At 41.3% G+C, this 13,711-nt stretch overlaps 1 protein-coding gene across 3 annotated transcripts in view; it reads right to left on the reverse strand.

Annotated features, from left to right (window-relative positions):
- Nucleotides 1-13,711, reverse strand: part of TBC1D32 (TBC1 domain family member 32) — a 552,992-nt gene that overhangs the window by 398,055 nt on the left and 141,226 nt on the right. For 2 of the 3 annotated variants that reach the window (XM_040350326.1, XM_040350327.1), the window contains exons 13-15: nucleotides 11,766-11,903; nucleotides 7,870-7,962; nucleotides 4,656-4,798 (exon numbers count right to left, since the gene is read on the reverse strand). In XM_040350326.1, the coding sequence (XP_040206260.1) occupies nucleotides 4,656-4,798; nucleotides 7,870-7,962; nucleotides 11,766-11,903 (374 nt within the window). The remainder of the gene's footprint in view (nucleotides 1-4,655; nucleotides 4,799-7,869; nucleotides 7,963-11,765; nucleotides 11,904-13,711) is intronic. The other variant, XM_040350328.1, reaches the window with a different exon arrangement.

The following is a 13,711-nucleotide window of genomic DNA, read 5'->3' on the forward strand; positions in this document are numbered from 1 at the left end:
GTTATCGCGGGATTTAGAAAGAAGTTCTTTCTAAATCCTGCGATAACTCGCGGCAGACCTCCGCAATGTCTCCTAGGAACAATGACAAAAGCTCCCAGGAGACATTGCGGCATTGAGGAAGTGACGGAATACCCGCACACTACCCGATGAATCCATATACAGGAAGCGGCCAGTAACATAAAGGATAACTAAGGTACAGTGGATCGAAAAAAAAAAACAAAAAAAAATGCTGTTTAGTAATTATGCATATGAGCGTATCATTTTTTTTTTGGTGGGGGAGTGGATCTTGGATGGGAGTTCCCACACTTTTTTCCCCAGAACTTGACCCCTGGTGCAGATGTTTGTTTTCGTAACCATGATAGAGAGATAATGGAGGAGAGTTTATATAAATGGCTGGGGGATGTGATAGCTCTGAACCTAATGAACCTAACGAGGAAGTCCTGTCTACAGACATAATGCATATAGGGGTCATCCCACGCCCATTTTGAGGCCCAAATAATACATTGTGTGGAGAACCCTTTTTATCTTTGTATATTTTATGAGTTTGAGCACTGCTTCTAGTGGAGGAGAGTTGGAAGTGTAGCCCTTACCCCAGCGTTTGCACTGTGAATTTGGAGGACTCTAATGCCGCATACAGACGGTCGTTTTTTGTGATGAAAAAAAACGACGTTTTAAAAAACGTCATTTAAAATGATAGTGTGTGGGCAAAACGTCGTTTTATGTCTTCAAAAAAACTAAAAAAAAAATTCGAACATGCTTGAATTTTTTGTGTCGTTTTTCAAAACGTTGTTTTTTACTTCACAGAAATTGACCGTGTGTAGCAAAAAACGACGATTAAAACGACGTTTTTACACCCGCGCATGCCCAGAAGCTAGTTATGAAGCGAGCTTTAATGGAAAAAAGTGGTGAAACGTAACCTCGCTTTGCTAGAGCATTGCGAAAAAACGATGGTGTGTAGGCAACGTCGTTTTTGAAAATGATGTTTCAAAAACGTCGTTTTATTTCATGATTTAAAACATCGTTTTTTTTCATCACAAAAAACGACCGTCTGTACGCGGCATAAGCACTTTATACACCGTGGTGATTGAAGATATTTCTAATGGACTATGTGTTATGGACATTATTTGTTTGAATTTAATATAGATTGGGACTACACTATATTTTTGGTTTTAAGTATTCATATAAAAAAAAGACAGACACTCTTCCTCGGGCCTCGTAAACACGACCGTTTTTCTCGGCAAAAAAACAGCAAGAAAACTGCTTCTTGCCGAGATTACCGTTCATGTGTACAAGGCTTTCAGGTTTCTTGTCAGGAAATCTGGCCAGAATCTCGACGAGTAAAAAAGAGAACCTGCGCTCTTTTTTCTCGTCGGGATTATTGTCTGCCTGTTTCCTGACAAGAAACCCGAGAGTGTGTATACTTGCCTGTCGCCGCGGAATCCCGCGCATGCTCGAAATGACTTTGATGCATGCGCGGTAGCTTCCACGGCATAGGTAGGGTGAAGCATATTGACGGCATTGAATGTGACGAGCGGATGCTCGTCGTACGCGATTATGTCACCGCTTTCTTGCCTTTCAAGAGAACCGCGGTTCTTTTGAAAAGGTCAGTGTGTACACTCGGGCGGCAAGAGTTTCTTGCTAAGAATCTCGTCAGGGAAAACAAAGTTTTTTTCCCCCCGACGAGATTCTTGCCTGTGTGTACAGGGCCTCACTCTACTACAGAGACTGTTGTGTTTGCAATCTGTGGCCTTGTTTTGCTCACTTCCTGTCACAGTGAAATGAAAACTCTCTCTGACACTGACTACAGACAGTGTTAAAGACTTTTTTTTTTTTTAACTCTATGCAAAGCAAGAAAAACTTTTTTCACTGTTGTTGGGCTATAAAGAGAAATCTATAACAAAACAAATAACTTGGAATACTTTCAAAAGAAAAGACAGATTAAGAGAAAAGGCAATATTCTTCAAACGAATTTTCCAACTGACTGTCATGCAGTTGTTGGCTTGCAAAAATATAACTATAACAAACTGTCTAATGGACTCCTGAAATCTATTTTTATTAATAAAGGTGTAAATAGAAGTGTGTGAACAGATCAGTACTGGACATTTCAGTGCCTCTCTTTTTATGGCTGGTTATTCATCACAAAATCCTGCCTTCAATGTCATCATGCTACCATGCCCTCTCCAAGCACAGAGGTGTTTTGTTGAGAAAGTAGAGAACAGGTACATAAACCCCTTGACACTCAGCATCAGTGTAGCATATTAAATTTGATATCTAAAGGGATGTCCTTCTGTCACAGTGGAACAAATTTCCTTTCAACGGTGGGCTTTTGTCATACCAAGGCTTTCTAGGAAAAGAACAAATATAAGAGCTACAATACTACATAATCAAAAGATGACAATATTTATTTCATACTATGGCAGTACCAAAGTCAGAGAAGACAGAAAACAGAGAGCTTTTATGACCCAGCTTCAAGTTCAGACAACCCATTGGATAGGGCTTTCCAGGCTGGAGCTGTGCAATGTTGAGAAAGCAGCTGTAAAACACTGGCACTGCATCGTTTATAAAGCAGGTCAGATAACTTTTTAATATGCTAAAAGGAGGAGTAAGAAAGTACCTTCGGGACAGAATTTTTAGTAGAGAACACTGATAAGTTGAATCTTAAATTAGCAAAACAAAAAACATTTAGGAGCCACACAGGGGCAACACAACTTTGTGCGTGACTTTGCGAGGCCACTTGGACACGACTTGAGCGTGAACCACAGCGCAACTCGGGGCGACTTACAACGTGACTTGAAGTCGCTTCCAGGACAGGGAACTTTGTCAGTGGCTTATCATGAGGGGGAACTCCACGCCAAATTTTAAATAAAAAACCAGCATGGGTTCCCCCTCCAAGACCATACCAGGTCCGTCAGACTTTTTCCATCGGAAATTCCGATCGTGTGTACAAGGCACAAGTCTAGAGGTCGGACAATTGGTTCTGCCTAAAGCTGGCCACCGATGAGTATTTATTCATTTATTTTTTGCATTCAGCCTGCAGGCTGAGCGAACAAATGGAAAAAGAAAATATGAACAGCCGCACTCCAAAAAACCTTGATGGTTGTCTTTATTTAAAAAAGGAAAAATAAACTACAAGTCACAGCACACTACACGGGAGTAAAACAGCTGACACATTTTGCACTATAAATTAATGCTTTATCATAGCTATGATTAAGCACTAATTTATAGTGCGAAACGCGTCAACTGTTTTACTCCTGTGTAGTGTGCTGTGACTTGTTGTCCATTTTTCTTTTTTTTAAATAAAGACAACCATCAAGGTTTTTTGGAGTGCGGCTGTCCATATTTTCTTTTTCCATTTGTTGCCTTGTGCATTGCCAGCACCCTTGATCTCCTGAGACCATACTGCTCATCCTAACACAATCCACCTGGAGCGGTAACTTTCTTTCTTTCATAGGCTGAGCGAACAGGTTCCTCCATCCACACAAACAAGGTGGATGGAGATAGCATATTGATGTGTTACAAGTCCTTTCCATGCTCATTACAACTAATGGTTTACCCATGTTTATTAGGCCATGCTACCTTCTGATATACCACACCCATGTTCATTATATCCATGACTAAGCACCTTCCCTTTCATTTGTTTTTCTATGCACCAAAATTGGTCACCCTTGAGGCCAGCAAAATGCTCTAATTTCTGTGCACTGCAGTGGTCTGTTGGTTGTACATGTCAATGTGTAGGCACAATTCGACCACCCTTAATTATATTTAGTGCCATCCATACCGCCTCATCATGAGCCTCTGTTCACAGTGGTCGTTCACAGTGGTCCCCTTGGTTGCTAGAGGTCCTTGTCCTGCCACTGTAACTCATGGTAGTAAATAAATTGTTTAACTATCTAACGTTTAAAGGCTTACGTTTAGTTGATATGCATTTCATTACAAGCCGACTACATCTGCAGCATTAGTCTACAGTATTTTTGCACAGTTTTACAATTGTACAATTGCATTTTTGTACAATTTTACTTATGTTAAGCTGGCCATAGACTTTTTACAAATTTGGTCGGTTCAGCAGCTACCCGCCAAATCTCATTCAGTGTGTGGACGTCCCTGCTCAACAGAAGTCAAATGGACATGCTGGAGCGCTTTTTTTTATCAGAGTCTGCAGCTGCTGATTGGTGTATACTGATAGCATCGAGAGCCACCAAAAAAAAAAAAAAATGAAATCTGCATTATTTTTCTCTTTTATAAAAAGCATTAGGGTTATGTTTCTGGCACAAATGACACTGAAATTAATAAAATTATTAATAAAAAAAAACTGAACTAAAACAAAAAAGTGCAATTTGCAAGTACAGCAGGTTTGAATCCCAGCTGCTAGTCTAATATCATCTAAACCTTGATTAAGTTGAACTTTAATGTTTTGCTACATTGTTTAGATTCCATTCACAGAGATAAGGATCTTTATTTTAGCCATAATACTGTACTTTTCAATACGCATTGGACTCCTTATTCTGGTGTATCAGCTTTGTAGATTGAGCCTTATGTTTATTTACATTATAATAATAAAATTATACGCTAGTTCTGAAAATTAAATCTTTAGTCATTTACAAACAAGTCCTTAGATGGGGGGGAAAAAAAACCTTTAATAACTCCCTGTTACTAACCTTTTTTCCTTTCAATAATTTTTGTATTGGTGAAAGGAGGCTGTCTATAATAACCCCAGTGTACAAACATTCACTGGCACATTCTTTGCGGTCACAAAGCATTCTGAGGACTTCCATAGCCAAGCTTGCAGGAGCATAATTGCCTATGAAATAAAAACATCAATGCACATGTTAATGGCCTTTGAGACAGTACAATTAATTTATGTATTGGGGAATGTTGATAAAGTAATAATTTGCATCTTCCATGGTGAAAGATATTCATAATAAAGAAAATGTATGGTCTGAGAAACCAAATGAGTTCCTGTAAAAAACAAATATTTATTTACATGTTTAAATCTGAAGGTTTTTTTTTTTTTTTCTTTTGGGATACATCACCACAGATATTAGTTATGTGTAATATTATGTATCCCATTACTTGAAAGCTGCTGCATCTTGTAAAAATTATCCCTGCTGAGCCTCCTCACAGCCACCAAATACTGCTCTCAGCATCTGTCTTCCATTGATATGAGAGTTAGGCCAGCCATAGATGGTTTGAATCTCGGCAGCTGCTGCTTCTGAGAAAAGTTGTGCCACTGGCCCGCCCTCCTCTTCCCTCACCTCCATTCACAGACCTCATAATACTACACTCCCACATTCTGTGAATGGGTAAGGGAACTCCTGTCATTCAACTGCTCCCAACTTAGAAGAAGTTGATTATTTAAAGCGGGAGTTCACCCAATTCGTTATTTTTTTCTATTTTCCCCTTAGCTTCATGCTCGTTTTGTCTAGGGGAATCGGCCATTTGTTTTAAAATATGATCCGTACTTACCCGTTTTCGAGATGCATCTTCTCCGTTGGCTTCCGGGTATGGGTCTTCGGGAGCGGGCGTTCCTTCTTGATTGACAGTCTTCCGAGAGGCTTCCGACGGTCGCATCCATCGCGTCACTCGTAGCCGAAAGAAGCCGAACGTCGGTGCGGCTCTATACTGCGCCTGCGCACCGACGTTCGGCTTCTTTCGGAAAATCGTGACGCGATGGATGCGACCGTCGGAAGACTGTCAATCAAGAAGGAACGCCCAGTCCCGCAAGCCCATACCCGGAAGCGGCGGAGAAGATGCATCTCGTAAACGGGTAAGTACGGATCATATTTTAAAACAAATAGCCGATTCCCCTAGACAAAACGAGCAGGAATCTAAGGGGAAAATGTGTTCGCTATGGGTGAACCTCTACTTTAACCACTTTCAGCCCAAGTCAATTCTGGCATTCTTCTCCTCCTACATATAAAAATCAATTTTCTTGCTAGAAAATCAAACATTATATGTGAGCACACCCCTTACATGTTTGTAAATATTTTATTATATCTTTTCATGCGACAACACTGAAGAAATGACACTTTGCTACAATGTAAAATAGTGAATGTACAGCTTGTATAACAGTGTAAATTTGTTGTCCTCTTAAAATAACTCAACACACATCCATTAATGTCTAAACCACTGGCAACAAAAGTGAGTACACCCCCTAAGTGAAAAAGTCCAAATTGGGCCCAAAGTGTCAATATTTTGTGTGGCCACCATTATTTTTCAGCAATGCCTTAACCCTTTTGGGCATGGAGTTCATCAGAGCTTCACAGGTTGCCATTGAAGTCCTCATTCACTCCTAAATGATTGACATCTCAGAGCTAGTGGATTTTAGAGACCTTGCACTCCTCCACCTTCCATTCGAGGATGCCCCACAGATACTCAATAGGGTTTAGGGCTGGAGATATGCTTGGCTAGTCCATCATCTTTACCCTTAGCTTCTTTAGCAAGGCAGTGGTTGTCTTGGAGCTGTGTTTGGGGTCGTTATGTTGGAATACTGCCCTGCGGCCCAGTCTCCGAAGGGAGGGGATCATGCTCTACTTCAGTATGTCACAGTATATGTTGGCATTCATGGTTCCCTCAATGAACTGTAGTTCCCCAGTGCTGTCAGCACTCATGCAGCCCCAGACCATGACACTCCCACCACCATGCTTGACTGTAGGCAAGACACGCTTGTCTTTGTACTCCTCACCTGGTTGCCGCCACACACGCTTGACACCATCTGAACCAAATAAGTTTATGTTGGTCTCATCAGACCACAGGGCACGGTTCCAGTAATTCATATCCTTAGTCTGCTTGTCTTCAGCAAACTGTTTGCAAGCTTTCTTGTGCATCATCTTCAGAAGAGGCTTCCTTCTGGCACGACAACCATGCAGATCAATTTGATGCAGTGTGCGGCGTAGGGTCTAAGCACTGACAGGTTGACCCTCCGCCCCTTCAACCTCTGCACCAATGCTGACAGCACTCATACGTCTATTTTCCAAAGACAAACTCTGGATAAAACGCTGAGCACATGCACACAACTTCTTTGGTCGACCATGGTAAGGCCTGTTCTGAGTGGAACCTGTCCTGTTAAACCATTGTATGATCTTGGCCACCGCACTGCAGCTCGGTTTCAGGGTCTAGGCAATCTTCTTATAGCCCATGCCATCTTTATGTAGAGCAACATTTATTTTTCAGATCCTTAGAGAGTTCTTTGTCATGGGGTGCCATGTTAAACTTACAGTGACCCGTATAAGAGAGAGTGATAACACCAAATTTAACCCACCTGCTCCCCATTCACACCGGAGACGTTGCAACACTAATGAGTCACATGACACCGGGGAGAGAAAATGGCAATTGGGCCCAATTTGGAAATTTTTACTTAGGGGTGTACTCACTTTTGTTACCTGCAGTTTAGACATTAATGGCTGTGTGTTGAGTTATTTTGAAGGGACAGCAAATTTACACTGTTATACAAGCTGTACAATGACTACTTTAAATTGTAGCAAAGTGTAATTTCTTCAGTGTTGTCACATGAAAAGGTATAATAAAATATTTACTAAAATTTGAGGGGTGTCCTGTAAATATTTTTTTTTTTTTTTTTAGCAGACACCCTAGGGAATAAAGTGGTGGTGGTTGCAATTTTTTGTCACACAGTATTTGCACAGCAATTTTTAAAACTCGATAAAAAAAAAACACTTTCTTGGAAAAAAACAACAACAAATATTTACCCCCATTTTTTGTATAACATGAACAAATGATGTTAAGTCGAGTAAATAGATACCCAACATGTAACTCTTTAAAATTGGAAGTCCTAATTCATGAAGCAAATGTATAGGTTTAAAGGAATATTATATTATATTATATAATATTAGTATAAAGAGTACAAAAAAATACCTGCATATGCTCCAGCAGCCTTCTTTTGTCGGTTTGGGCAATATAACATAATATGGGTAAACAGCACTACCAAGTCAGACAGTGGCACTGCTTCTGGAACAAATGTAAAAACCAAATTAATTTTTATTTGTTTTCTCTTAAAAGGTAACCAGATGGAAGCTTCATTGCTGCCATTGGTAACATTACATGCAGGAATGCAATAAGAAATGTAAAAATGCAATCAGGGAGGCTCAAAAAGATTACGAGAGATGCATAGCGAAGGAAAATAAAAATAACCCCAATTATATATATATATATATATATATATATATATATATATATATATAACATAAAGGATTACTAAGGTTCGCCTGCCCCTGACAGTGACTCGAGCTGGGCATCGCCGCTTAGTGAAGGATTGGCTCGGGAGGCTCGGCTGCTCTCGGCTGCTCTAGTCCTGCAAAGGGAACTGCGTTCCCTCTGTGAAAAAGGGCTATAAGTATGTGGAACTCTCTCCCACAATCAGTGGTTACTTGCGAGGAGTATGGATATTTTTAAAAGACTCTGAGGCCGCATACACACGACCGGTTAAACCGATGAGAACAGTTTGATGGACAGTTTTCATTGGTCCAAATCGATTGTGTGTGGGCCCCATCAGTTATTTATCCATAGGTTAAAAAAAAAGCAATCTTGTTTTAATTTTTTTTTTTTTTAATAATCCACGCATGCTCAGAATCAAATCGATGCATGCTTGGAAGGATTGAACTTCATTTTTTTCAGCACGTCGTTGTGTTTTACGTCACCGCGTTCTGACACAATCGTTTTTTTAACCGATGATGTGTAGGCACAACTGACCATCAGTCAGCTTCATCGGTTAACCGATGAAAACGGTCCATCAGACCGTTTTCATCGGATGGACCGATCGTGTGTACAGGGCTTTAGACGTACATTTAAAAGGGACAAAACATACCGGGATATGGGAAATTATAGACATTGATACACATACACCTTCACAAGTTGAACTGGATGGACTATTGTCTTTTTTAAGCCTTATCTACTATATAGCATTCTGAAAATGCTAGTTGGCTGGCTGTCATGTTGATCCTCCAGCTAAGGCCCCATTCACACTTGGTGGGCCAGATTCTGAAAGTACTTACGACGGCGCAGCGCCATGTAGGCCGTCGTAAGTCCTAATCCGACCCGTCGTATCTATGCGCCTGATTCTTAGAATCAGTTACACATAGATATCCATTAGATCCGACAGGCGCAAGTCTCTTACGCCGTCGGATATTAACTGCATTTTTTTTTGACCGCTAGGTGGCGCTTCCGTCGAATTCCTTGTTGAGTATGCAAATTAGCTAGATACGCAAATTCCCGAACGTACGTGCGGCCAACGCAGTAAAGTTACGACATTTACGTTAGGCTTTTCCCGGCGTATAGTTGCCCCTGCTATATGTGGCATAAGTGCGGCATACCAATGTTAAGTATGGCCGTCGTTCCCGCATCGAAATTTGAAAAAGTTACGTCGTTTGCGTAAGTCGTCCGTGAATGGGGCTGGACGTCATTTACGTTCACGTCGAAACCAATGACGTCCTTGCGGCGTACTTTGGAGCAATGCACACTGGGAAATTCCACGGACGGCGCATGCGCCGTTCTGCAAAAACGTCAATCACGTCGGGTCACAGTAGTTTTACATAAAACACGCCCCCCTGATCCAAATTTGAATTAGGCGGACTTACGCCGGTGGATTTACGCTACGCCGCCGCAACTTACAGAGCAAGTGCTTTGAGAATACAGCACTTGCCCGTCTAAGTTGCGCAGGCGTAACGTAAATCGGATACGTTACGCCCGGGCAAAGATACGCCGCTGACTGAGAATCTGGCCCGGTAAGTGCAGATTGCAATCTTTTTTGCCAGCTTTAAATTTACGCCCCTTTTTTAAGAATTCCATACATTAGGATCTGAATCTGATTAATCCACAGACACGTTTTGTGCATCATATGTGAAATGTCAAAAAATTGTATAAAAATGTATGAAATTAGCAGTAGCAAATAAATCACTTTCTCCCAGGGCACACAGAATACAAATATATAATATTTAGGAATACAAAGTTCATTGCACCTGCTATAAATAATATCCATCATTCATAATATATGCCTTTAAATCCTTACTGAAAATAAAAGCATTAGCAGTGCTCCTCGGGAATATTCCACCCTATGTGCCTTTAAATATACAAAATAAAACACTGCAAGTGTCCTAAAATAGTTCATATATCTTGTATTTTATAAGGATCAAAACATATTGGGCCAGATTCAAGAAGCTATTGCGCCCGCGCAACCATAGGTTGCGCGGCGCAATAGCTGTTTTGCTCCCGCGTAGCGAATGCCCCTGATTCAGGAACATCGCTACGCGGACTGCAGCCTAGGATATGACAGGCATAAGCCTCCTTATGCCTTCATATCTCAGGCTGCATTCTTGCGTTGTCCGCTAGGGGGCGCGGCCATTGTGATCGGTGTATAGTATGCAAATTGCATACTACCACCTATTCACAATGCTAAAGTATAGCCGCCCTTCCCGCTCGTGAAATTTAAATTTCACGTTGTTTACGTAAGTGATTCGTGAATGGCGCTGGACGGCATTCACGTTCACTTAGAAGCAAATGACGTCCTTGCGACGTCATTTGCCGCAATGCACGTCGGGAAAGTTTCCCGACGGAGCATGCGCTGTTCGCTCGGCGCGGGAGCGCGCCTAATTTAAATGATTCCCGCCCCCGGCGGGATCATTTACATTAGGCGCCCTTACGCCCGGCTATTTAGCATATCGCCCGCGCAATTTACGGAGCTACTGCTCCGTGAATCGCGGGCATATCAAAATATTTGCGTGGGCGCAGAGCAAAAATCGTTGCCCTTTGCCCACGCAAATATTGCGCGGATCTACCTGAATCTGGCCCATTATTTCATCCCAGAATCCCATCACTGCACCTTGTGAGAACCTCTCTCTTTAGATATTGACCACAGTGGCCCAGATTCAGGTAGGGAGCTTGTATTTGTGTGCGGGCGTAACAAATCCTATTTACGTTACGCCTCTGCAACTTTGACAGGCAAGTGCAGTATTCTCAAAGCAAAGTTGCGGCGGCATAGCGTAAATAGGCCGGCGTAATTCAAATGTGGAAGATGTGGGCGTGTTTTATGTAAATTTATTGTGACCCCACGTAAATTACGCTTTTTCCGAACGGCGCATGCGCCGTCCGTGAAAGTATCCCAGTGCGCATGCTCCAAATTAACCCGCAAAAAGCCAAATGCTTTCAACGTGAACATAAATTACGCCCAGCCCGACGTCCATACTTAACATTGGCTGTGCCTCATATAGCAGGGGTAACTTTATGCCGGAAAAAGCCTAATGTAAACGGCGTATCTGTACTGCGACGGCCGGGCATATGTTCGTGAATAGGCGTATCTAGCTGATTTACATATTCTAGGCGTAAATCAGCGTACACGCCCCTAGCGGCCAGCGTAAATGTGCAGTTAAGATACGACGGCGTAGGAGACTTACGCTGGTCGTATCTTAGACTAATTCTGGCGTATCCGATTCTTTGAATCAGGCGCCAAGATACGACGCCTCACACTCAGAGATACGACGGCGTATCTGGAGATACGCCGTTGTATCTCCTACCTGAATCTGGGCCAGTGTGTCACTGCATTTTAGATGCAAACATAATAGGGACCCCAACAGGGTCAGAGAATTATCTAGATGTGAGACTGAAACATACTGTAGCTTCAGACAGACTATTCTTTCAAATATGTGGAACAAGTTATACCAATAAGATACAAATGTAAGGTGCCAGTATATGTATCGTAAGTACCATTAGAATTTGCATTTTTTGTTATCAGTAGAAAAAGTTATTTTACTCCTAAGTACCTTTTCGGTTCTTCAATTTTATAGGAAACAGGTTCCTGCCATGCTTATATATCAACAATCTTCCGAGCAGGCTAAGTGAATGAACAAAGTATAAATAATGTAATTCCTTTCTGGAGTAGAATGTCTTCTGTTTAGTGCCTGGAGAGAAACAGGAGACAGACACATAATTAAGGTTCTGTAGATGCACATGGAAATGTGACATTTTCTTTGACTGACACCAACAGCATAGAAAATAATAGATTTTTCACTTTCTGTCAAAAAAGATCTTAGTCTTGGTCAAAATTACCAGTCTAACCGAACATGAAACTAATAAATAATTCCCATCAGCCAGCGTGTTTACTGCTGCAAGGGACAGATGTACGCACAAGTCAACAAAACATCACTAAGAATTTCGGGGAATATCCTTTAGTGGACTTGATTTACGAAGTCACAGAAAAGCAGGATAATTTTACATGTATTTCTCTGCATATTTGCCACAAGTAATGTGCTTTTGACACCACGGCTAAAATCATACTTTATTGGTTGCCAGTTAAGTTCTAGGGGCAATGCACTTGAACTACGGTATATGTTGAAATGCTTCAGCGGGGCATAAGATCAAAATAATGTCAAGCTGTCATTGGCTGGCTTACTATTACTGACAATTCCACTTAAACTACACAGTTTATAAGTGCATAATGTATGCCTGTCATCTTGCTGGTTATGACCCTCCACTGCTCTTCTCTAGCTCATGCCAGCTGTTTAAAGCTTCGAATATTGCAAAAAGTGGCAGTTATGTTAAAATTATTTTATATCTAAAAGTAGAAAAAAAAATTCTCCTTTCTCTAAATACAAATAGTAGTAGTGATAGCATGGTGGTAAGAAAGTCACAGGCTGTCTAGCTTACCAGTAGTTAATGCATAATTATTTAAGTGGTATTAAACCTAAAAATGTAACATATTGCAGCTTCCCGGTCATTGGTGGCTGTATTAATTTTTTTGGGGGGCTCTTTTCCTTCCTTGTTTCAACCTGATGATCTGACCAGTAACAAACCGCATGTATTAGAATGCCTGCCTCCTTAGAATTCTGTATGAAGGAGCACAGGGGGCACCTTTACACAGCGGCACTGTCAGTTTCAGGGGAGGGAAGTGCGAGATGTACTAGCAGATTTAAATACACAAATAAATTAAAGTTGAACTCCAGCTAACAATCTAACTAGCTAACAGCTAGATAAAGATAAAGGTTATACCAAAAAAATAATAAAAGCTAATTATTGTAAGCGCATTTGTCAGTGGTAAATGGTTTGTCTCAACCCCCTATCTGTTACATCTGCAGGACCGCTTATTCTGTTGAAAAACAGACTTACTGACCAGATCACCATGTGAAAATAAAGGAAGAAAAAGCCTAAAATAGAAAACTAACATAGCCACCACATCTAAGAACTGATAAGCTGAAATATAATAAATGTTTGCTTTTGGGTTTAATATTGCTTTAACTGCATTCCCCCAGACCACCACCAAGTCTTGATAAAGTCACGTGTGTTATGACGCAACGCGCTGGCAGATAGCTTGGTGACGTTACTTCCAGTTACGGCCATGACCGGAAGTCCTTGCATTGTTTGTTTGTTTTTTGCCATTTTTAAACTGTTATGCCATTTTATTAATAAACGCAAGAGTTTTTAATCTACTACACTATGGAGAATCTTTTTGTTTGTTCTTGATTTCGTGAATTGGAAGACACCATCCCTAAAGGGAAAACAGGCCGGAGAGAGCGGATGAAAGGCTGCAGTGATCCGCTGTTCTGGACACCCTAAGGAGGATACAGCAACTGTCCCTGGTGATTAACATCCCTTGATGCACGACTAGACCCATTGGGGTCTTTCCATAAGGTGAGAGGCTAGCACTACTGGGGGAGGATTCTAGAAGGACACCTATACATCTTATTTTTCCATTTGCAATTTGGACTCCCTT

The sequence above is a fragment of the Rana temporaria genome, chromosome 4 (assembly GCF_905171775.1).
Source record: "Rana temporaria chromosome 4, aRanTem1.1, whole genome shotgun sequence".
Classification (NCBI taxonomy): Eukaryota; Metazoa; Chordata; class Amphibia; order Anura; family Ranidae; genus Rana; species Rana temporaria.